General features: G+C 39.6%; 1 protein-coding gene across 3 annotated transcripts in view; it reads right to left on the bottom strand.

Moving 5' to 3' along the window:
- Positions 1-4,301: 4,301 nt before the first annotated feature.
- Positions 4,302-16,938, bottom strand: part of ELP4 (elongator acetyltransferase complex subunit 4) — a 132,277-nt gene continuing 119,640 nt past the window's right edge. For all 3 annotated transcript variants that reach the window (XM_040701149.2, XM_426160.8, XM_046941937.1), the window contains one exon: positions 4,302-5,023. In XM_040701149.2, coding sequence (XP_040557083.1) covers positions 4,878-5,023 — 146 coding nt within the window. In that variant the 3' untranslated portion in view covers positions 4,302-4,877. The remainder of the gene's footprint in view (positions 5,024-16,938) is intronic.

Here is a 16,938-nt window from a genome sequence, read left to right as displayed (position 1 = left end):
TTATGAGCAGTTATTCGATAGAAATTACATATAGGGCACCGGGATTATGATTTGCATGGAACTGTTTTACCCCTAATGTTTCTCTGCAAATTTGGCTCCATATCCAGATTCATATCCTGTAGTCAGCAGCTCTGTGATTCGCATTCTGCAGGGGAGGGCTTATTTATTTTTAAAACTCCCTCTGCCAGATTGGATTAAATAAAAGATCAGTCATTTAAGTTTTATAATTTTTTTGCTTTTAAAGAAGCAAGTTGTCCACTTGGATTTCACTGAATTCAAATCAATACCATCCCTTTGCAGATGAGGCATTCAGACCCTGGCACCCCTCCTTAAAGTAGACTTCTGCTGGGCCCCATGGCTTTCTGGTCCATGATTGAGTTGCTCCATGTGAGTTGGTGTTGGTGTTCACCTGTTTGGGCAAGGGCAGATTGAAAACTCAACAGGGACAGGCCTACAGAGTGGGATTGCTCCTACATATATTTCCCTGCTGTGTTTACCTGCCATGCCCTCCTGCTGTGCTCTGCTCCAATCTGAGTAAAAAAATAAATTAGCTAAAACTGCACTGAAATTTGCCTGCTTAAAGACTTCTTAAGAGAGTACCTGATGCCCTCCTTTGGTGCTGAGAGAACTCTGAGTGCACAAAATCAAATTCTGCCACATTATTTTGTGAAGATTTTTTAAAAAATTCTTGTTACATTTGGGATTTAACATTCACATTCAGTGCTGAGACATTACTTTTTTTTTTTTTTTAAAATTATTATATAGGAATACACAGCTACATATTCTCCAGATCTGAGACCATTTTTACAAAGATCCTCTGGACCTAATCTTATCAGCTAGCTCCTCATCTAAAGCTGCACTGACTTCCTGGAGACAATTTTTAGGTTAAGTTCTACAGTGCCAGAATGTCCATTTGCAAAAACATGTAGAAAGCACAAAAGATGTCTTCATTTTGATAGGAACAGGTCTGCAAATTATCTTGATGTGTCTAATAACTTTCAGAATTGTTTAAAAGCAGAGTTTAAATAAGCGGACAAGTTCGCAGCAGATGCTCCAGGATGTTTGGTGCTCAGCACTTCTGAAATTCTGCCTGTCCATCCAGATGTGGGGATACAGATGTAGGCATCCACTACATCAAGGAACTGTGTTCGGAAAAAACTGAGCTTAACATCTGCTGAAATTAATTATTATGGGATTTTTGAATTTTCTTCCCCTTCAAGCCGCCTTTTTTTTTTTCATACAATGAGGATTCACTTTCATTCTCTTATTCTACACAAGTCCACTTAATACTGATTCAGCACCATCACGTGCTCAGTGCAATTAAAAAAGAAATGCAGGTAGTATTTCTCAGGTAGCTCACAACAGAAAACAAAAACCATCAAGAAATGTCATAGGGACAGAACTTGTTTCCTCCACATCTTAGAGGCATGGAAGTCTTTTTCCCATTCTTTATGTGCCCTGTACAAAGACTTTTCTTCATCACAGGCAAAGGAAGAGCATTTTACTAGATTTCCAATATACGATCCTGGAGAAACATATATATGTTTTTGTGTGTGTAATATTTGTAGCATGGATAAATGTTTAAAGGGATGCATTACAACCTTGTGGTTTCAGGAAGGCTTGATTACAGCTCACTCTCCAGTAACAGCATAGTACAGGATTCTTGTAAGTAGATGCTCACTTCTCCAGAAGCATTTGGAACAGCATCACTACTTTATATTAAATTTAAAGCTGAAACTGGTGTTGCACTACCATATGCCTCAAGTTTGAAGTAGCTGAATGCCCATTTACAGATGCCTGTATCCACTGTTAGAGATAATTGAATTCAGCTGCATCCTTGAAATTGCTTTTGTAATTTCTTTACAAGTGTAGTAAAAGACTTAATCTATCATAACATTCCTCTCATGTTCCAAATACTTATGCTTTGAAAACCTCAATGCAACAGAAATTACATAACAAATTTTTATCAGACATATTAGAAGACACAATGCTTTAACTTTCATGATTGCTTCCTGACTGCGTGTCACAATTATGTACAGCTCGGGCAATAAATGCAGTGGGAACATTGTCACTGTGGCAGAATTCTTCTTTCTCCCTTGAGTTTGGTGGTTTCGGTTTGCAACCTGTCAAAATGAGGGAAGTTCTGCCTGAAAATTCCAACAAAGAAAAAAGCCTTGCTGTGGAAAGAACCCTTCGAACACTGCAGGGACTGTGTTCATCCTGCATGCTACTGCCATCCAGCACAGGGCTGCGATGATGCGGGATGCAGCTGGTAGCACATCATGACAGCCTGCCAACAGAGCCCGCCATAGCCTGTCTTCCATTACCCAAGCTGCACTCCTTAGTTCCATCTTGTCTTCAAGCCAAGAGAAGAAAGAGCCGGAGGGTTCTTTGGTGTACAGGGTGGCTATGGGAGATCTGACGGAAATCGCCACCCCTGCCTCCTGAGCCCAAAGGGAGCTGGGGCTCTTTTGGTGCAGAACGACACCTGCGCCCGCGTGGCACCGCTGCATCCTCCATTTATGGATAAGCCGAGTCACTGTCACATGTTGTTGTAACTGATACGGTATTTTGGAAGGAAAGAAGAAGAATTTTGCTACATGTTTTTGCCTTAGGTAAACAACACGGTACATCTGTATACCGTGACACTTATTTCACAAAGCATGTCTAGTGGATCAGAAAAAAGATTAATTCAGATTTGCAGGAGGAGTTCCTTTTATTACTAAACTGATCGTTAGCGTGTTAAGCTATGGAAGCTTCTGAAATTCATGTCTTGTAAATGCATGGGAATTGCACACGTACGTGTGATGCACACACTGCTCGCTAACAATTCTCGGTTAATATGGTAACTAGAAATGGTCTGTGACTTCCATGATATTTTCTCTCCTGCGTGTTAGGTCAGTGACCTATTTCAGTATGTTGGCAGCAATTCCTGCGTCTCGTGACTTTCTATTTCACAAAGAAACACTGTGTTTGGTGTTATTTACATTAAAAAGACGAAATATGTAAAACTTCGCCTTTGTTAAAAATCACTTTATCCCAAGTATTTGAATCACTTCATGCTTTCAAAAGGCACAATTAAGTATCTAATGAGAACTTCCATTCAAGGTAACACATAATACAAAAAGAAAAAAAAATTGTTTGAGACATCAATGATAATATTTTAAATATATTGGCATAGGAAAGGAGATGTCTTCTTGCTTTATTAAACTGACAGTTCAGTTCTGAAACTTTATTTTGAAAAGAATTAAAAAAAAAATCTGTGTCTTTAGAAATAAAAAAAATATAGCAGGCATATCTAAAAAATATAGAAGAGAAAACCTGATTGTTACTACTAATGAAATAGCTGATGACAAAATAGTAGTCTTTTTGATTTTGATCACAAAAAATAAACTGGTAGTGACAGGATATGATGGATAGATTTGACATCCTGGCAAATCACTGTCATTGATTCAATTATTCTAATTCAGAATAAAAGCTGTATACAGTATGTGTTTATGCTACAGTGGAGTTTTTTAAGTGATTGACATTCATCATATTAGTTAGACAGTTTTAAAAGCTATGTCTTTGTTTTACACGGTGTTGTCAAGAAAAAAATAAAGTAGAACCTGGACTGCATAAGAAAAAAGCAAGTCACTTAACCAACTCTTGGTTCCCAACCCATCAAAATAAGTTAGCATTACTGCATCATATTAACACGTTCTCTGAAGAGTCAATTTCACTCCAGCCATGTAATATACTATTAGAAAGACGAAAATCTGCAACTGTAATGCAATCTTACAGTTGGGTGGCTTGCAAGTTCAGTGGAGAAGAATACATTACCTTTCAAAATGGAAGGCAGCCTCAGAAGAAACAATGCAAACCACTTTAATTTACAGGTCAGCATTGCTCTACCGTTCTTTTGTTTGATGGTACATACACAGAGACGCATACAAAACAGCTGCAAGTTCACAAGCAGTATATATACGATGGTAAAGGAACCCAAATTACTTCTGTGCTCTGCCTGCTTTAGACCAGCATGTTGTGATACTCTTCCCCAAGCTCAAATGCACTCTTCTGGTATTCCAGCATTAATGTAGCTGTCGGCTTGAATTTCAATCTTGAATTATGTCTGTTGACATAATTTCATAGTGCTGACTTCAATTGTTCAGGTTTACTGTTTTGAACTACATAAGGAAATCAATTCTTTTTTCTACATTTAGTGAATTCCATTCAAGTGCATTTTAGTACATACAACATACACAAAAGGCAAAATAATTATCTATAACATATTACTATAAAAAAATCCAACCATTCTCAGATCCTGGCAGAACAGAATAAAACTTAAATTTATTATTACATATTACATAAAACACCTAAAGTATTTCCTGAAATTTCCTCAAAGTATTTCAGTTACAAAAAAGAATGGTTTTAAAAACAATAAATGTGCAGTTAGATCCTGGAATAACGTGTGATAACAAATTGCTTACTTTCATTTATTTATTTCAAGAAACAGTCCAACTTTTAACTTATTAGTCATACAAAATATTAAAGGCATGTATATACAAATTCCATTATGAAAAAAATCCTTTATTTTTATTGTTAAAAAAATAGAAATGGAGGAGCAATATTTGTTTTCATATTTGAAGGAAAGGATAAAAACACTGTGCATTTCCTGTAGTGCAGAACAATGGCAGAAACCAACATAACAGAAGCTTTAACCAAAAGCAAAATTCAATCCAGCCCCAAATTAGTACAAAGAAACCAGGACAAAAAAAATAAGGCACCATATGATAATGTGTATTTTTAAAGACTGCTGGGTCAAATCATTAAGAAAAATATTTATATAAGTCATTAACACTCATAATTAGAGTGTCATACAAATCTGAGTGGAACTGCTAAGTAGAAATCACTAGAAGTCCAGGTGCTTCTTGCCGATGGCCACAGCACCACATCCTGAGCTCAGCAGTTTGGCGGATTCTGCCAGATCCTGTTTGCTTGAGCGGCTCACTGTGTCTGACAAGTCTGGAGGCAAGTGCAGGCGCTGTGGCAGGAGGTTTTCAGGAGGGAGAGAAGAAAGAGAGAGGGAAAACGGGGAGAAAAAAGAAAAGAGTAATTGCAGCAGAATTCATTTTCCATAGCATATTTCAAAATGCACTTTTTCCTGATTGTTTGATGTTTATGCACACAAAAATTTATCTTATCCATGCATGCTTTTAGGCTGACCTGGAAATAGCTTTGTACGTTTTCATTGTGTGCTTCAACACAGTGGGTTCTGTAAATCAGAATAAATTTTTTTCAGGAAAATTTTCTAAACATAATCCAAATTTGCTCGAGGTATTTAATCACATCCTCACAATTTTCCCTGAAAAACAAACACTACAGCATATGCTTTCATTTCTGTGTCATGACAATATACACGTAGCTTTACTTCACACACTTATGCATGCTTTGTGGCAGAGTTTGAAAATAAATGATGCAGTGGACAGAAGATACAGAGGGATCACCCTGACCGCAACACTGCTCTGCTAAGTGCTTCATCCTCATGTTCTGCTGACAGCGTTCAGTGAAAACTACCAGTGACAGTAGCTGCATTTCCATAAGGCAATCACACATGCTAAACAAGCTCTGCTGTCCCTTCTGAGCTGCAGGAACATGGCATCCATTTTGCTGATGAGGAAACCAAGGCACAGGTTATGATTGTCCACAAGCACACAGCTCCTGCACAATAACCCTTATGGATCAGCTGTGACAAAAATACTCCCACTCTCTCCCTGAGGATTCCTTTACACTGGAGATAAATAACAGTACGAGTTAGTTGTGGTAACATTAGGTGAAAATTAATGCAATATGGAGGCTTTGGTTTGTGAATTACTGGCTGGCTTTTGGATAGTGTGGTGCTGAATGCCAGCAGCTGAGGCTGCAGAGCATCTTCCACACTGTGCAATAATTTATGACACCGGTATCATGGAAGAAGTGTATTCCTTGAAAGATTTAGCAGGAGAGCCTGAACTGCACAGCTTTCTGAAGGGAGCAGGGCAACAGTAATGGCTTCAGTGCTCTACTAGGCAGTGCAGACCATGCTTATGCTCAACTTCTGCTGTTTTTTTTTGCTTTTGTCAGAACACAGAAACACACAGCTGCCCTTAATTTGATACTTTTGCTACTTGTCTCATAGGAAAAAATGATCTTGTAAGCCTCAGTATCAGGGCTCTTGCGCATCACCCCGTTAACTCAGGATGGCAGGGCACCCTGCACCTGCAGGTCCCAGTTGTTCCTAACATTAGGTACAGCCATGGACAGTGACTGTGCTCCACCATGTCCCACTTTTGCATCACTGTTGAGTCCTGCTATGCTGGTCTGGAGTTGAAAAGCTGGTCATAAGGAAAAAAAAAAACACCTTTGACATATTTACAACGTCTTACTCCATGTTCTGTTTGTACTTAAAAACATATTACAAGCAGAAGAAAAAAACAGAAGAACATTTCTAAATTTGCAAAGACTCAGTTGGGAAAAGTCAAAAATGAAGACTGTTCAGATTGGGTGGTGAGACTGAATCAAGCTTTTACAGCTGAATGTGCTATGATACAGCATTTAGTTATATACACATAATACTCTTTTCCTCCCATCTAATTCAGCGAGGAGGATGCACACTGCTCACTTAGGGACCAGCTATTCAGAATTTTGTTTTTTTGTCATTGTTTGCTCTGAGCTTTTTCTGATGTAGTTATTGTATGCTTTCAGAACCCGTTCTAAAGACAGAATGGCATTTCACATGTCAGTATATAGCACTTGAATGCTTCCCAAATGCCAGCGATGGTATTTTCCTGATATTCCTGTGAGATAAGGCAGCAAAGCCACCTCCATGTCATGGATAGGGAATTGAGGCACACAGAACATTGCAAAGGGTATCCACTAATTTCAGGAACATAACCTGAGCCATTCAGGACTTGATTGTCATGCTTAGCAGCGTACAGCACTTCCCATGATTAAACACAGCTTCAGCTGCACTGCAAGCACTCGGCAGTTCTTCAGGAGCTCCAAGGCAAGGCTTCAGAAAGTGGGGTGGCAGACACCAAGCAGGAGCACAGAAACACAAACCCTCTGCTGAAATGACATGGTCACCCATCAGCTCGGTGGGATGAGATGAGACACTTTCCAAGATATCCTTCTACTGTCTTCATTATGGCACTATCCTTACCACAGGCCTTGCCCTCTCTACAGGCCCAATTGTCAGGTACTGCACTGAATGGCCACATCTTCAGCAGTGTGCCTTGCTGCATATGCCATGTTTGCCCTCAGATCAGTGTATTCTGACCAGTATACAGCACCAGGTTCCTCTGAAAGCAGCTGACTACTATCCTGCCACTAAGATCTGAAACCCAGAACACAAATGCTGTATCTGAACAAAGCCCCACTAGGCATCTCAGGATGCAATTCCTTATGTTTTCTTTGTGCAGCTTCAAAATATATTAATCCTAATAAATATTTTAACACCATAAAAAAGAAAATTACAAGCCTCTGAACTCAGACAAACTGGAAATGCATCACATGGCATTACAGAGGCATCCAAGGGATGAGCAGCAGCCCTGTAGTTTTGGCAGCACTGCAGGACCTGTGCTCACACAGTAAGTGAGAGCTTGAATAGGCTGTGATCCTTTCTGAGCACCAGCATTACAGAGTGGGCAGACACTGTCACAGATATTTGCTGACCACAGAAAAACAGCCACATTTAAAGTCCCAGTTTCGGACAAAGTGTTTCCTGGTGGACAGTCTTCTCTGTTATTTCAGAGGCTCCCTTTCAGTCTCTCATTGCTATGACTGGCTTTGCTCGCTGAGGCAGTCCCAGCTGCCAGTGCCCAGGCCTCTGACTGTGCAGCTGGTTTTCATGAGAAAGCATTCCTCCCCCAGCTACCTGCACCCCAGCCACTTTCAGCTTTCTGCTCCCAACCCCTCCATTCACATTTCACAGAATCACAGAATCATAGAATCATTAAGGTTGGAAATGACCGCTGTCAACCCACCCATTTCTACCAGTCCTGCCTTTCTCTCACTCCTTTCTGCTCATATTCCACTCCTTGTCCACTCCATTCCTGAAGCTGTGGTCCCAGGCCACCTGCCCTTGCCTCAGCCCCTCCACTTTGTCCTCCTCCAGGGCTGTGTCTGCAGTCCTGAGCTTGCAGCATGACACCATGAGCTCCGTGTTGGAGATGTAGCGGTGACCGGCACACGGGCATGATGCGCTTCCCGCTGCTCCCAGGGCAGGTCAGGAGGGCTTTGCGGTAATAGGCACAATTACACAGAACACAGCTAAGCACACAGCTTCAGGGCATGCCTTACGAAAGGAAAACAGCTCAGACAAAACTTATTGCATACTTTGCCTTACTTTGCCTCTGCTCCTCCCTCTCGGCCTGAAGAAAACTTCTAATGACTTCATTTGTTCTCAATGTGGAAAAAAAAAGTAGAAGAGGAAGATAAGAAGATGTAAAGTGTCAGGCCAGAGGGGACACTGGGCAATCCTTTAGTCCTAGTGAAATCTCGTATTGCACCTCTGTAGTAGAAACAATAATTGTTTCACCAAATTACCTTTCGTTTTTGTGGAAATGTGTCTGTGAGAGGTACAGATTACTATTATACTGGCTAAAATACTCATAAATAACTGAAGTCCAAGACATTAAAGAAACAGCAATAGTTCATTAATTGAGGACAACTAAAGTCAAATGTTCTTGGAAATTCTTTAAGTGGTTAAAAGTATAAAAATATTTAGTAATAATATAGTAACCAAATATATATAGGCAAAGATTAAACACCAAGTAATTCTTCTTTATATCTCTCCAAAACCACCACTGCATTACAAGTGTAATTCTATAGCAGACAAATCAATGATGACATGAGTGATGCAATATCACTGAGCCTGATCAGAAAAAGAGGTGGGAGATCAATCTTGAGATATACCAAAGCAACTAACCTTGTGATTCTGCTAACACTGACATGAACTAACAACTGAGCCCAGACTTCTAAAATTGCAACTTTAAACAAATCTTCATAATTCTATTTGGATATCTGACCAAAAAATTGCTTATTAGTCTACTATGGCTACAGTCCTGCCTTGGGGCAGGGAGTTGGGTTAATGACCTCTCTAGATCCCTTCCAGTTCCATTTGCTGCAACTCTGTGAAGACTGAAGTCACCAAAGCCTAAGGGATTTGGTTCAGGGGGAAAAGGAGGGTGGGGAGAAGAATTTTAGGAATGCTGGGAAAGCGAAAGATGTAGGCTTCTAGTCAGGGAGCTTTATATCCTACTCACTTCTCTTTGAAGCAGAACTCTGGCCATTCCGTAAAGCCACCTCAAGAGAAAACAAGCATGCTCAGAGGTACAGTGTTTCATCTGCAATCACTTCCCTTTGTCCTTATGATGCCCATAATGTGCCCCCATGTGTTATGCTTTCTTTTTATATCTTTTTTTAACTGCCTCATTTATATTGGTTAGTATTTATTTCAGTTACCATGGTGCCTAGGAAGAGACCTGGAATTTTTGTAGGTGATATGAAAAAGATGAGGTTTAAGGAGAAAGCTGCAGAAGGTTGGTAATGCAGCTTTATAAAACTTCCTCTTGGAAGAACTCAGTTTCTTACTTGAAAATAATCAAATTGTCAAGTGATTGTCACCGTCACCTGCCTGGAAACAGATTCCTCGATAAAGAATAAGATACCATGGGCAGGCTGGGGAGAAGGACGTTCCATCTGGAAATGCAAACCAGGAATGCATACTTTAGGGAACGAGGGAGCCTGTGGAGGATGCACAGCCCTGTGCTGCTCTGCTGCCCATGCTGAGCATGTTACCTGCACTAGCCTCACTAGACTTTGTGTTTCCTGCCTTCCTCACGGGTCACTGCCCATCATGGGAACCAGCTGTTCTTCTTGGCAAAAACAAATTGCTGTCTTGAGGTTAAATACAGAAGATGTGCAGGTATGAAATTAAATCTCTTCTATTAAGAAGAGTTTGTTCAAATGCTTGACATGGAGGTGGCTTTATGTTTTGGTTTCTTTCCTTGCCAAGTTCCAAATCCAGAGACACCAGACATGTGTATTATGGTGAAAAGATTTACATTTTAATACTATATGCAGTCTGAGTGACACATTTGCAAGCTGCAAATTCTCACTGCAAGTCATCTCAGCCCAGCCTAGGCCTGGGTCAGGCAGAAATCACAGCATAGTCCTAGACATAGCCTACTGCTCACGTCTCACAATCCATGTGCACTTTTATCCTGTGGCGAGGATGGTGCCAAACTATCCTCCCATAACTGCAGTTAGGCCTTAGGCAAACTGTGTTAAAACCAGTTTATTAAGAATCTCACATTACATTTTTTCTCAGTGTTTCAATAAAACGAAGAGACAGACCAGCAGGTAGCTGTATTTCTGTATAGTGGACAAGAACTCACCTTGTTTACAGATATTCACATATGTTACATTGCCATTTTAAAATCACCATTATGTAAATATTTTCTAAATTGATTATAAAGATAAAATACTTTTTAAAAGAGCGTTGTAAAGTTTTCTACTTTTCAGGTAACTGTGATTGACTTATAACTAATCATGACAATACCTACCCATGTTAAAATAAGCACACCTATCATATGCATTTCCTATTTCTTTTTTTAAGTTGAAGCATAATCGGAACTGTCAAAATTAATTATTGTTAACATCAGGTGATGAGAGAAAGCTTCCAGTAAGAATAGCTGATAAATATACTTGTACCTACATATCCCTGTCTGCTTGCTAAAGGACACACTGTTAATATGAAAATAATTTTTATATATAGCTAATAGCTCTTAATATATCCCAACACAATTAAAATGCCTTACTTCCTATCACCTACAGAACACAAAATAAAACAAGGGTAATTCTGACTTCCAGTTTATTTTCAAGGCAGTGATGTTCTGCTCTGATGCTCTGTAGGTTTCCAGTGCTACAAAAAGTATTTAAGTAGACTTAAAAGTATCTTGTTAAAATTAAGAACAACGAAACCACTTCCACTTGTGATGTATTCTGTAAAAGCCATTTTATGTTTCAGAATGCTGAATCTCACTCAGTATGTGCCTCTTCAGTGCAGCCTTCCAAGTGTACCCCCTGTACAGACATACAAGCTGTGCTGACTTGCTGGGATATGCTGCGTGGCACTGCTTCTGTTCTCCAACTAGAAGACTATGTGTCCCATGTCTGGAGTTAAAACTTGATTTCTTTAAAGTGAAAATTCCTCAGAGATCATTTGTACCAATAAAATACTGTGCTGTATGTGTTTGCGTAAAGTGAATCCCTAGGGGATTCCAGATGCTGAGGAACTTCTGTTAATGCATGAGCAGGCACTGCTGGGTTTTTACACGCGCAGCATTTCTCAATACTTTACCAACAACACCAGCAACCAACAGCTGTTTGAAGAGACTCTGTCATTCCAAAGAAAGACTCTAAGATGTGCTGAAGATGATTTGCTACATGTGAAGGAATTGAAGGGAAAGATAAAATTATCACAAGATTTCCATTCTCTGATGCTTGAGAATGCCAAGCCTTAGTTTGGCAATGGAGCACTTTAAATCAGGCTTACCAGGGACAGCCACACTTTGTATTACAATCGCAGTCTTTGCATGGTGAAGAAGCTCCCCATGCCATAAAGGGGCCTGGAATAGTCACCGAAGGCTATAGGCAGTCCAGGCACTATAGATGTTAAGCCAATTTTCTGATCCCAAACTCAGGGAAATACAATCAGAATTACAGACTTAGCACACTATCATAATACTTATTTACCATGCTCTTTTCAAGCACATATTGAAAGACTGCCTTTGTCCTGAAGAATTTACAGTCTGAATATACAAAGTAGATAGAAAGGAAGAAGTAAAAGCTAAAATATACAGGCAGAATGAAAAACATCATGATATATAAATATTGTATTAATGTCAAAGCTTTTTTCTTCTTCTAAATGGAAAAAAAAAAAAAAAGACCACGTATTCTATCAGAAAAAATATCTTGCATAGAAAGCCAAGTATAAGAGAACAGGCATAGGAGAAGAAAGTCACAAAAGGCCGATGGAGTGAAAAAAGGGAAAGATAGCAGGCGTTATTTAGATCTGTTACAGTTGTGATTGGAGTATATTGTCTAAAAGCTGAGGAGAAATACTGTTCTAAATTCAAATAGTACTTCATGGATCTGATGGCAGATATTCAAAGCAAGCAGACTAACACAGATCCTTAGATCTGTTCTTTTTGCTCAACCTCTCCTGCTGAGCTTATGTAAGAGGACTGTGGGACTGTAATGCAAGTCTGAATAATTCTTGGGCTCTCAGGATAGTCCGGATGGAGGCTAATGTTCATGTCACATTCTCTTCCCTGATGGATTCATTCAACCTCATTGCAGCTGTCTACAAGTCAGCTGTTCAGTCTAACCTGTATTATATACTGACTATGAGATGAATCATTCCTGCAAGTGCTTGCCCATCTCTGTTGCTTGTGCAGGAAAGCCAGATGACTAAAACCAAATTCTTAGCTTGAAGAGTAAGAAGTTAAGGAGAGGAATTCAGTCCTGCAACTACATGAAACTTCTCACTGAGGCTGTGACTCCACTCCTCTTTCTTTGAATGACATTGCAACATGCCATGAAGTACGGATTTCCTATCACACCACAGATGGCTCACTGGAAACATTCCAGAGCTGCTGGCAAAGCTGCTCTACAAGAACTTGGGTCTCTGCTGAAATGCTTGAGAAGTGTTCAAGCTTCCCAACCAAGACTGTGTATGCAAACAAAAGCTGTGTGAGTGAAGAGAGGGGAGAAATAGCATTCAGAAATGGAAGCATCTGTTCTGTGGAAGCCCAACATATTGCAATGTCATTGTCAACCTCTAAAAGTTCAGCCCAGTTGGAAAAGTAACCAAATATTTGAGTCCTCATCCAAAGCTACCTGCTAAAGTTCGCTGCTATCTACCAAGCTTCTCTCTCTCTGCTCAAAATTTTTGCTGTGTTTCAGAAAACTCATTAACACATCAATTTAAAGATTATCCTTTCATCTGAGGGTGTGGAACAATACAAATAAACTGATAACAAGTGTTTTGCCTCTTGGTAAAATTGCCCAGATTTCAACTCTCTGCAGAGGGGTTGTGCTCTGAGACACGTAACTTGCCCCAGCAAGTCTACATTACAAGTGAATCTCAATGCCCAAGTTACCAACTCAAAAAGGAATTTTGATAACAGGAATGCAAATGGACTCTGAATTGAAATTTCTGGACAATACACATTGTCTAGAAGCTTCCATCCGATTTTCAGTCTGTACAGATCCTATGAAATCCAGCATTTAATGAAGTGATCTCCTAAGGAGAGCAGTAGGAGGGAGCTGCTTGGAGGCTCCAGAGCACATTCAGAGCACATTAACAATGCTCATGTTCTCCTCCTCCCCTAAAAATACATCAGTTTCTGAAGCTCTGTGTGGAACACAAACAGAACGTGTAACTACACCTGCACATGCACACTTTGCTTCTGACTGCCTATTTGTTACTGGTAATGGCACAATGGCCAAGGTGTCTGCCTACAAAATCTCTCCAACGTAGCAGTACTGCTCATGCTCAGACAGAGTGAGCATAGAGTTTTACATTACACTACACAATGTAAAACACATATGCTATGAAAGGCTCTGTTTCAAAGAGAGCAGTGCCACAGGTTTGGCAAGTTTCTGCTTCGGAAGAAGCGTACGGGGGGTGGTAAACGAGAATGCTAGCTGGGGGTCATTGCTGCTTTACACTGCGAGCAGCCCAGCACTCGGCAGTCAATCTACTTTTTTAGGTCAGCTGGAATTAGAAAATTTCCATTGCTAGGCAGCACAGCACATCTGCAAAGCATTTCTGGGCTCTCCAAAGTGAGGCACGCGCTGCCCAGAGGAAGATTCATCGCAGGCAGCTGGCCAGAGCCTGTGCCCTCCCTGAGAGGGCAGTGCTTTGGGAACAGGGGATCACCCTACCTCCGTGCACAAACATATTACACGACCAGAACACAGCAATTAGCACATTTGTAAAGCTTCAGGGATAGGAACAATTTAATAGCTTTTAGAAGCAGACTAATTTTCTAGAGCTTTTAATCTTTTTTTATTTTATTTTGCTTTTCATGCGTAGACAAGTTCTTTGCTACAAGTATTTTCTCAGTCAGCCTGGCAGGAATAGCATGTGAAGAAAAACAGGGATTATTTAATCACTTTAAAACAGAGCTAGAGATGAAAAAGTGTGATGTAAGTGCAAACTTATTACTAATCCCTGCTTTAAAAGTACACGTTACTTACGCAGATAAATGTATTTCTGTTTCACGAAATCCTCTGCATTTAGGAGCCTGGGCTGCCCAGCAGATGACCAGTTTGTTTATGTTTGCAGCTTTTCACAAGCTGGAAACTTCAGCTGTGTGGCGGTAAATTCGGCTGTCAGATGCTCCACAGCAAAGCAAAAACCAGGCCAGTAGAAAGAAAAGCAAATCTGCTATCATTGTCTGCTCACACTAAAACCTGGCAGTGATACCGGAAGGGTGCTCAATTCCTGTAACTCCCAGGTGAGGCAGAAGAAACTATAGCACTCATATTTTGATACCTCCTATTTTCAATACTAATTTGTCGTGAGTTACCAGGGCTTCAGTTTAAAACCCAAGTTAACGAAGCCCTTTAATAATGTTTCTACCAAATAACCTTAGACTTCAAAAGCCACTGAAGTGTAATTTAATATCCACAGTGTTGGATCAACCCACTTTGACATGAAAACAGCCCATGGCATATTTTCACTCAGTGATTGATACTCCTTATAGAAAACCCATGAAAACTGCACTGGTGATCCAGTGGTCATGTTGACTACTCTTTGGTAGACCGACCCACTAGGGGAAGTTTGAGCCCAGAATGAGAAGTGGCCGGTGAAGGTTAAAAGACAGGTCACACTAATTGCTTGTGAAATGACTCTATACAGGACTGTAGCACCCAGTGTAATCTCAAACAAGTGTATTAAATGTGAATGATAGAAATTGATATCTTGTTAAATGCCAGCCTTCTGTAAGTAAAAGAGATTAAAACAAACATCACTATTTATCTGGAAGTTGGGGGTAGGGCTGAACATCTGAGCAAATTCCTACATCAAAGATGTGTTTTGTACAGAAACTATATGTCAAATTATAGTTATTTGCTTTCAGATGTTCCTAGCGGTTACTCAGTTTTGCACTCTTCATGTGTCAGTATTTTTTTCATTTTACTTCTTTATTCCCTACTACAAGTAAGACTCTTTAGAGCAATAAGATCTTTAAAATCCCTTTAGTGTTTAGAAATGTCAACAATGCAGTCGACTATACTTGATGAATAGGCCAGACAGAAAAACCTGCCTCAAGTTTTCATCTTGAGAGAAGTAAGGTGCTTTGAAGAGCACTTGATTTGAGATTTAGTAGCCTGCTGCTATTCAGCCAGGCACTCTCAAGAGCTGTTAAGTTCTGACCCATAGTAGGAAAATAGGTTGGAGGGAGGGGAGAGAAACTAGTAAGGAATACGTTTTGTACTCCCTGCATAATTGTTTCTTCTACATACCATTTAAACATTCCTTCCCGTAAATAAATAATAATAATAAAAAAAACAACTAGGAGACCCTTATCAGACACTCTTATTTGAATATTTTGAATGTATCTAAAACTTGCCAGGGGGCACAACCACAGCACTGGAAAAAGATGAGGATCTAAAGAAAAGAATATATCTAAATGGTTCTTTCTGTTTGAATAGATGGCACTGACATATTAAAGCTTCGTATTTTTGACAAGAGACACAGAAAACAAAGAGGTTTTCACTTCAAAATATGCAGTGGAAGAAGATGAAATGGTTTGGTTTGCTGTAATTACAAAAAATATTTTTTTCATCCTTTGCTATCATTTCCACAGTCTACGTCTAATCTCAATACCAGACTACAATGAGCTCAGTCAACATCATAAAGCGATCAATTTAAAATATCTGCACACCAGTAATAACACCGATGATAAGATGAAAAGACAGCACGCTAAACTGCAAGTTAATCCTTTTATATGAATGTCTGTTCTTAAATTAGTTTATTGTGCATGTACACGTGTTCTCTTGCTCAACAGTACTTTAACTTCATAACTGGCTTCCTTGAGTAAGAACTTACTTAATAAGCTAACAGCAACTGGCCGCATTATCTGGACAAATGTCTCATCAGAATCTGCTGCCCTACTTTCTAAATCTCTGTTTCATAGAGACATAAAAGACAAAAAGCAGGTAATTTCTGTGCTGGACAAAAGAATTTTTGAAGTAGTATAAATTACTGGCCTTTCTAATAAGGTTGTCTTTCCCAGCAAACCACGTAATCCAATCCAACTCAAGTAATTAATGGTGTCCTCCGACAGCTAACAATAACAGCAGTAATCAATCCAGTGAACTCAGGAGAAACACTTCTATGGGTTTTCAAAAGCTGTGACACTCTGTTTCCTAAGTTAGAATAAATTTTGGGGGTTGCATTAGAATATTAATTATTATACAGTCATTATTGTCACAGTAGCTATTTTGTACTAATTGATAAACTTCTCTATATTTGAGACTAAAATAAAGATTGAGTTTCCCTGTATGGTCCTTCTTACCTGAGAATATTTGTCTATTAAATTATCAACCTTATAAGCTCACTGGAATGTTTTACATTTAGTAAATCTTTGCAAAAGAACAGAGAGACTTTAAGAAACGGAATATATGATGAACACACAAACACAGGAAAGTGCTTACTGACCAATAGTGTTGGTGGCTTTTCTGGCCAGAAGAATCACAAGATGTAATGTAGGAGATCACCTCTGTGATCTCATTTCTGTATCACAGATCCAGGATACCGTGCTTAAAGCACCACTATGGACAACCAGGCTTGCCCGCTGATTGCAGGAGTTACCAGCTTTAATGAAAAAGGACCCGGTATAC

The sequence above is a fragment of the Gallus gallus genome, chromosome 5 (genome assembly GCF_016699485.2).
Source record: "Gallus gallus isolate bGalGal1 chromosome 5, bGalGal1.mat.broiler.GRCg7b, whole genome shotgun sequence".
NCBI lineage: Eukaryota > Metazoa > Chordata > Aves > Galliformes > Phasianidae > Gallus > Gallus gallus.
This window is presented reverse-complemented; position numbering and strand designations above follow the sequence as displayed.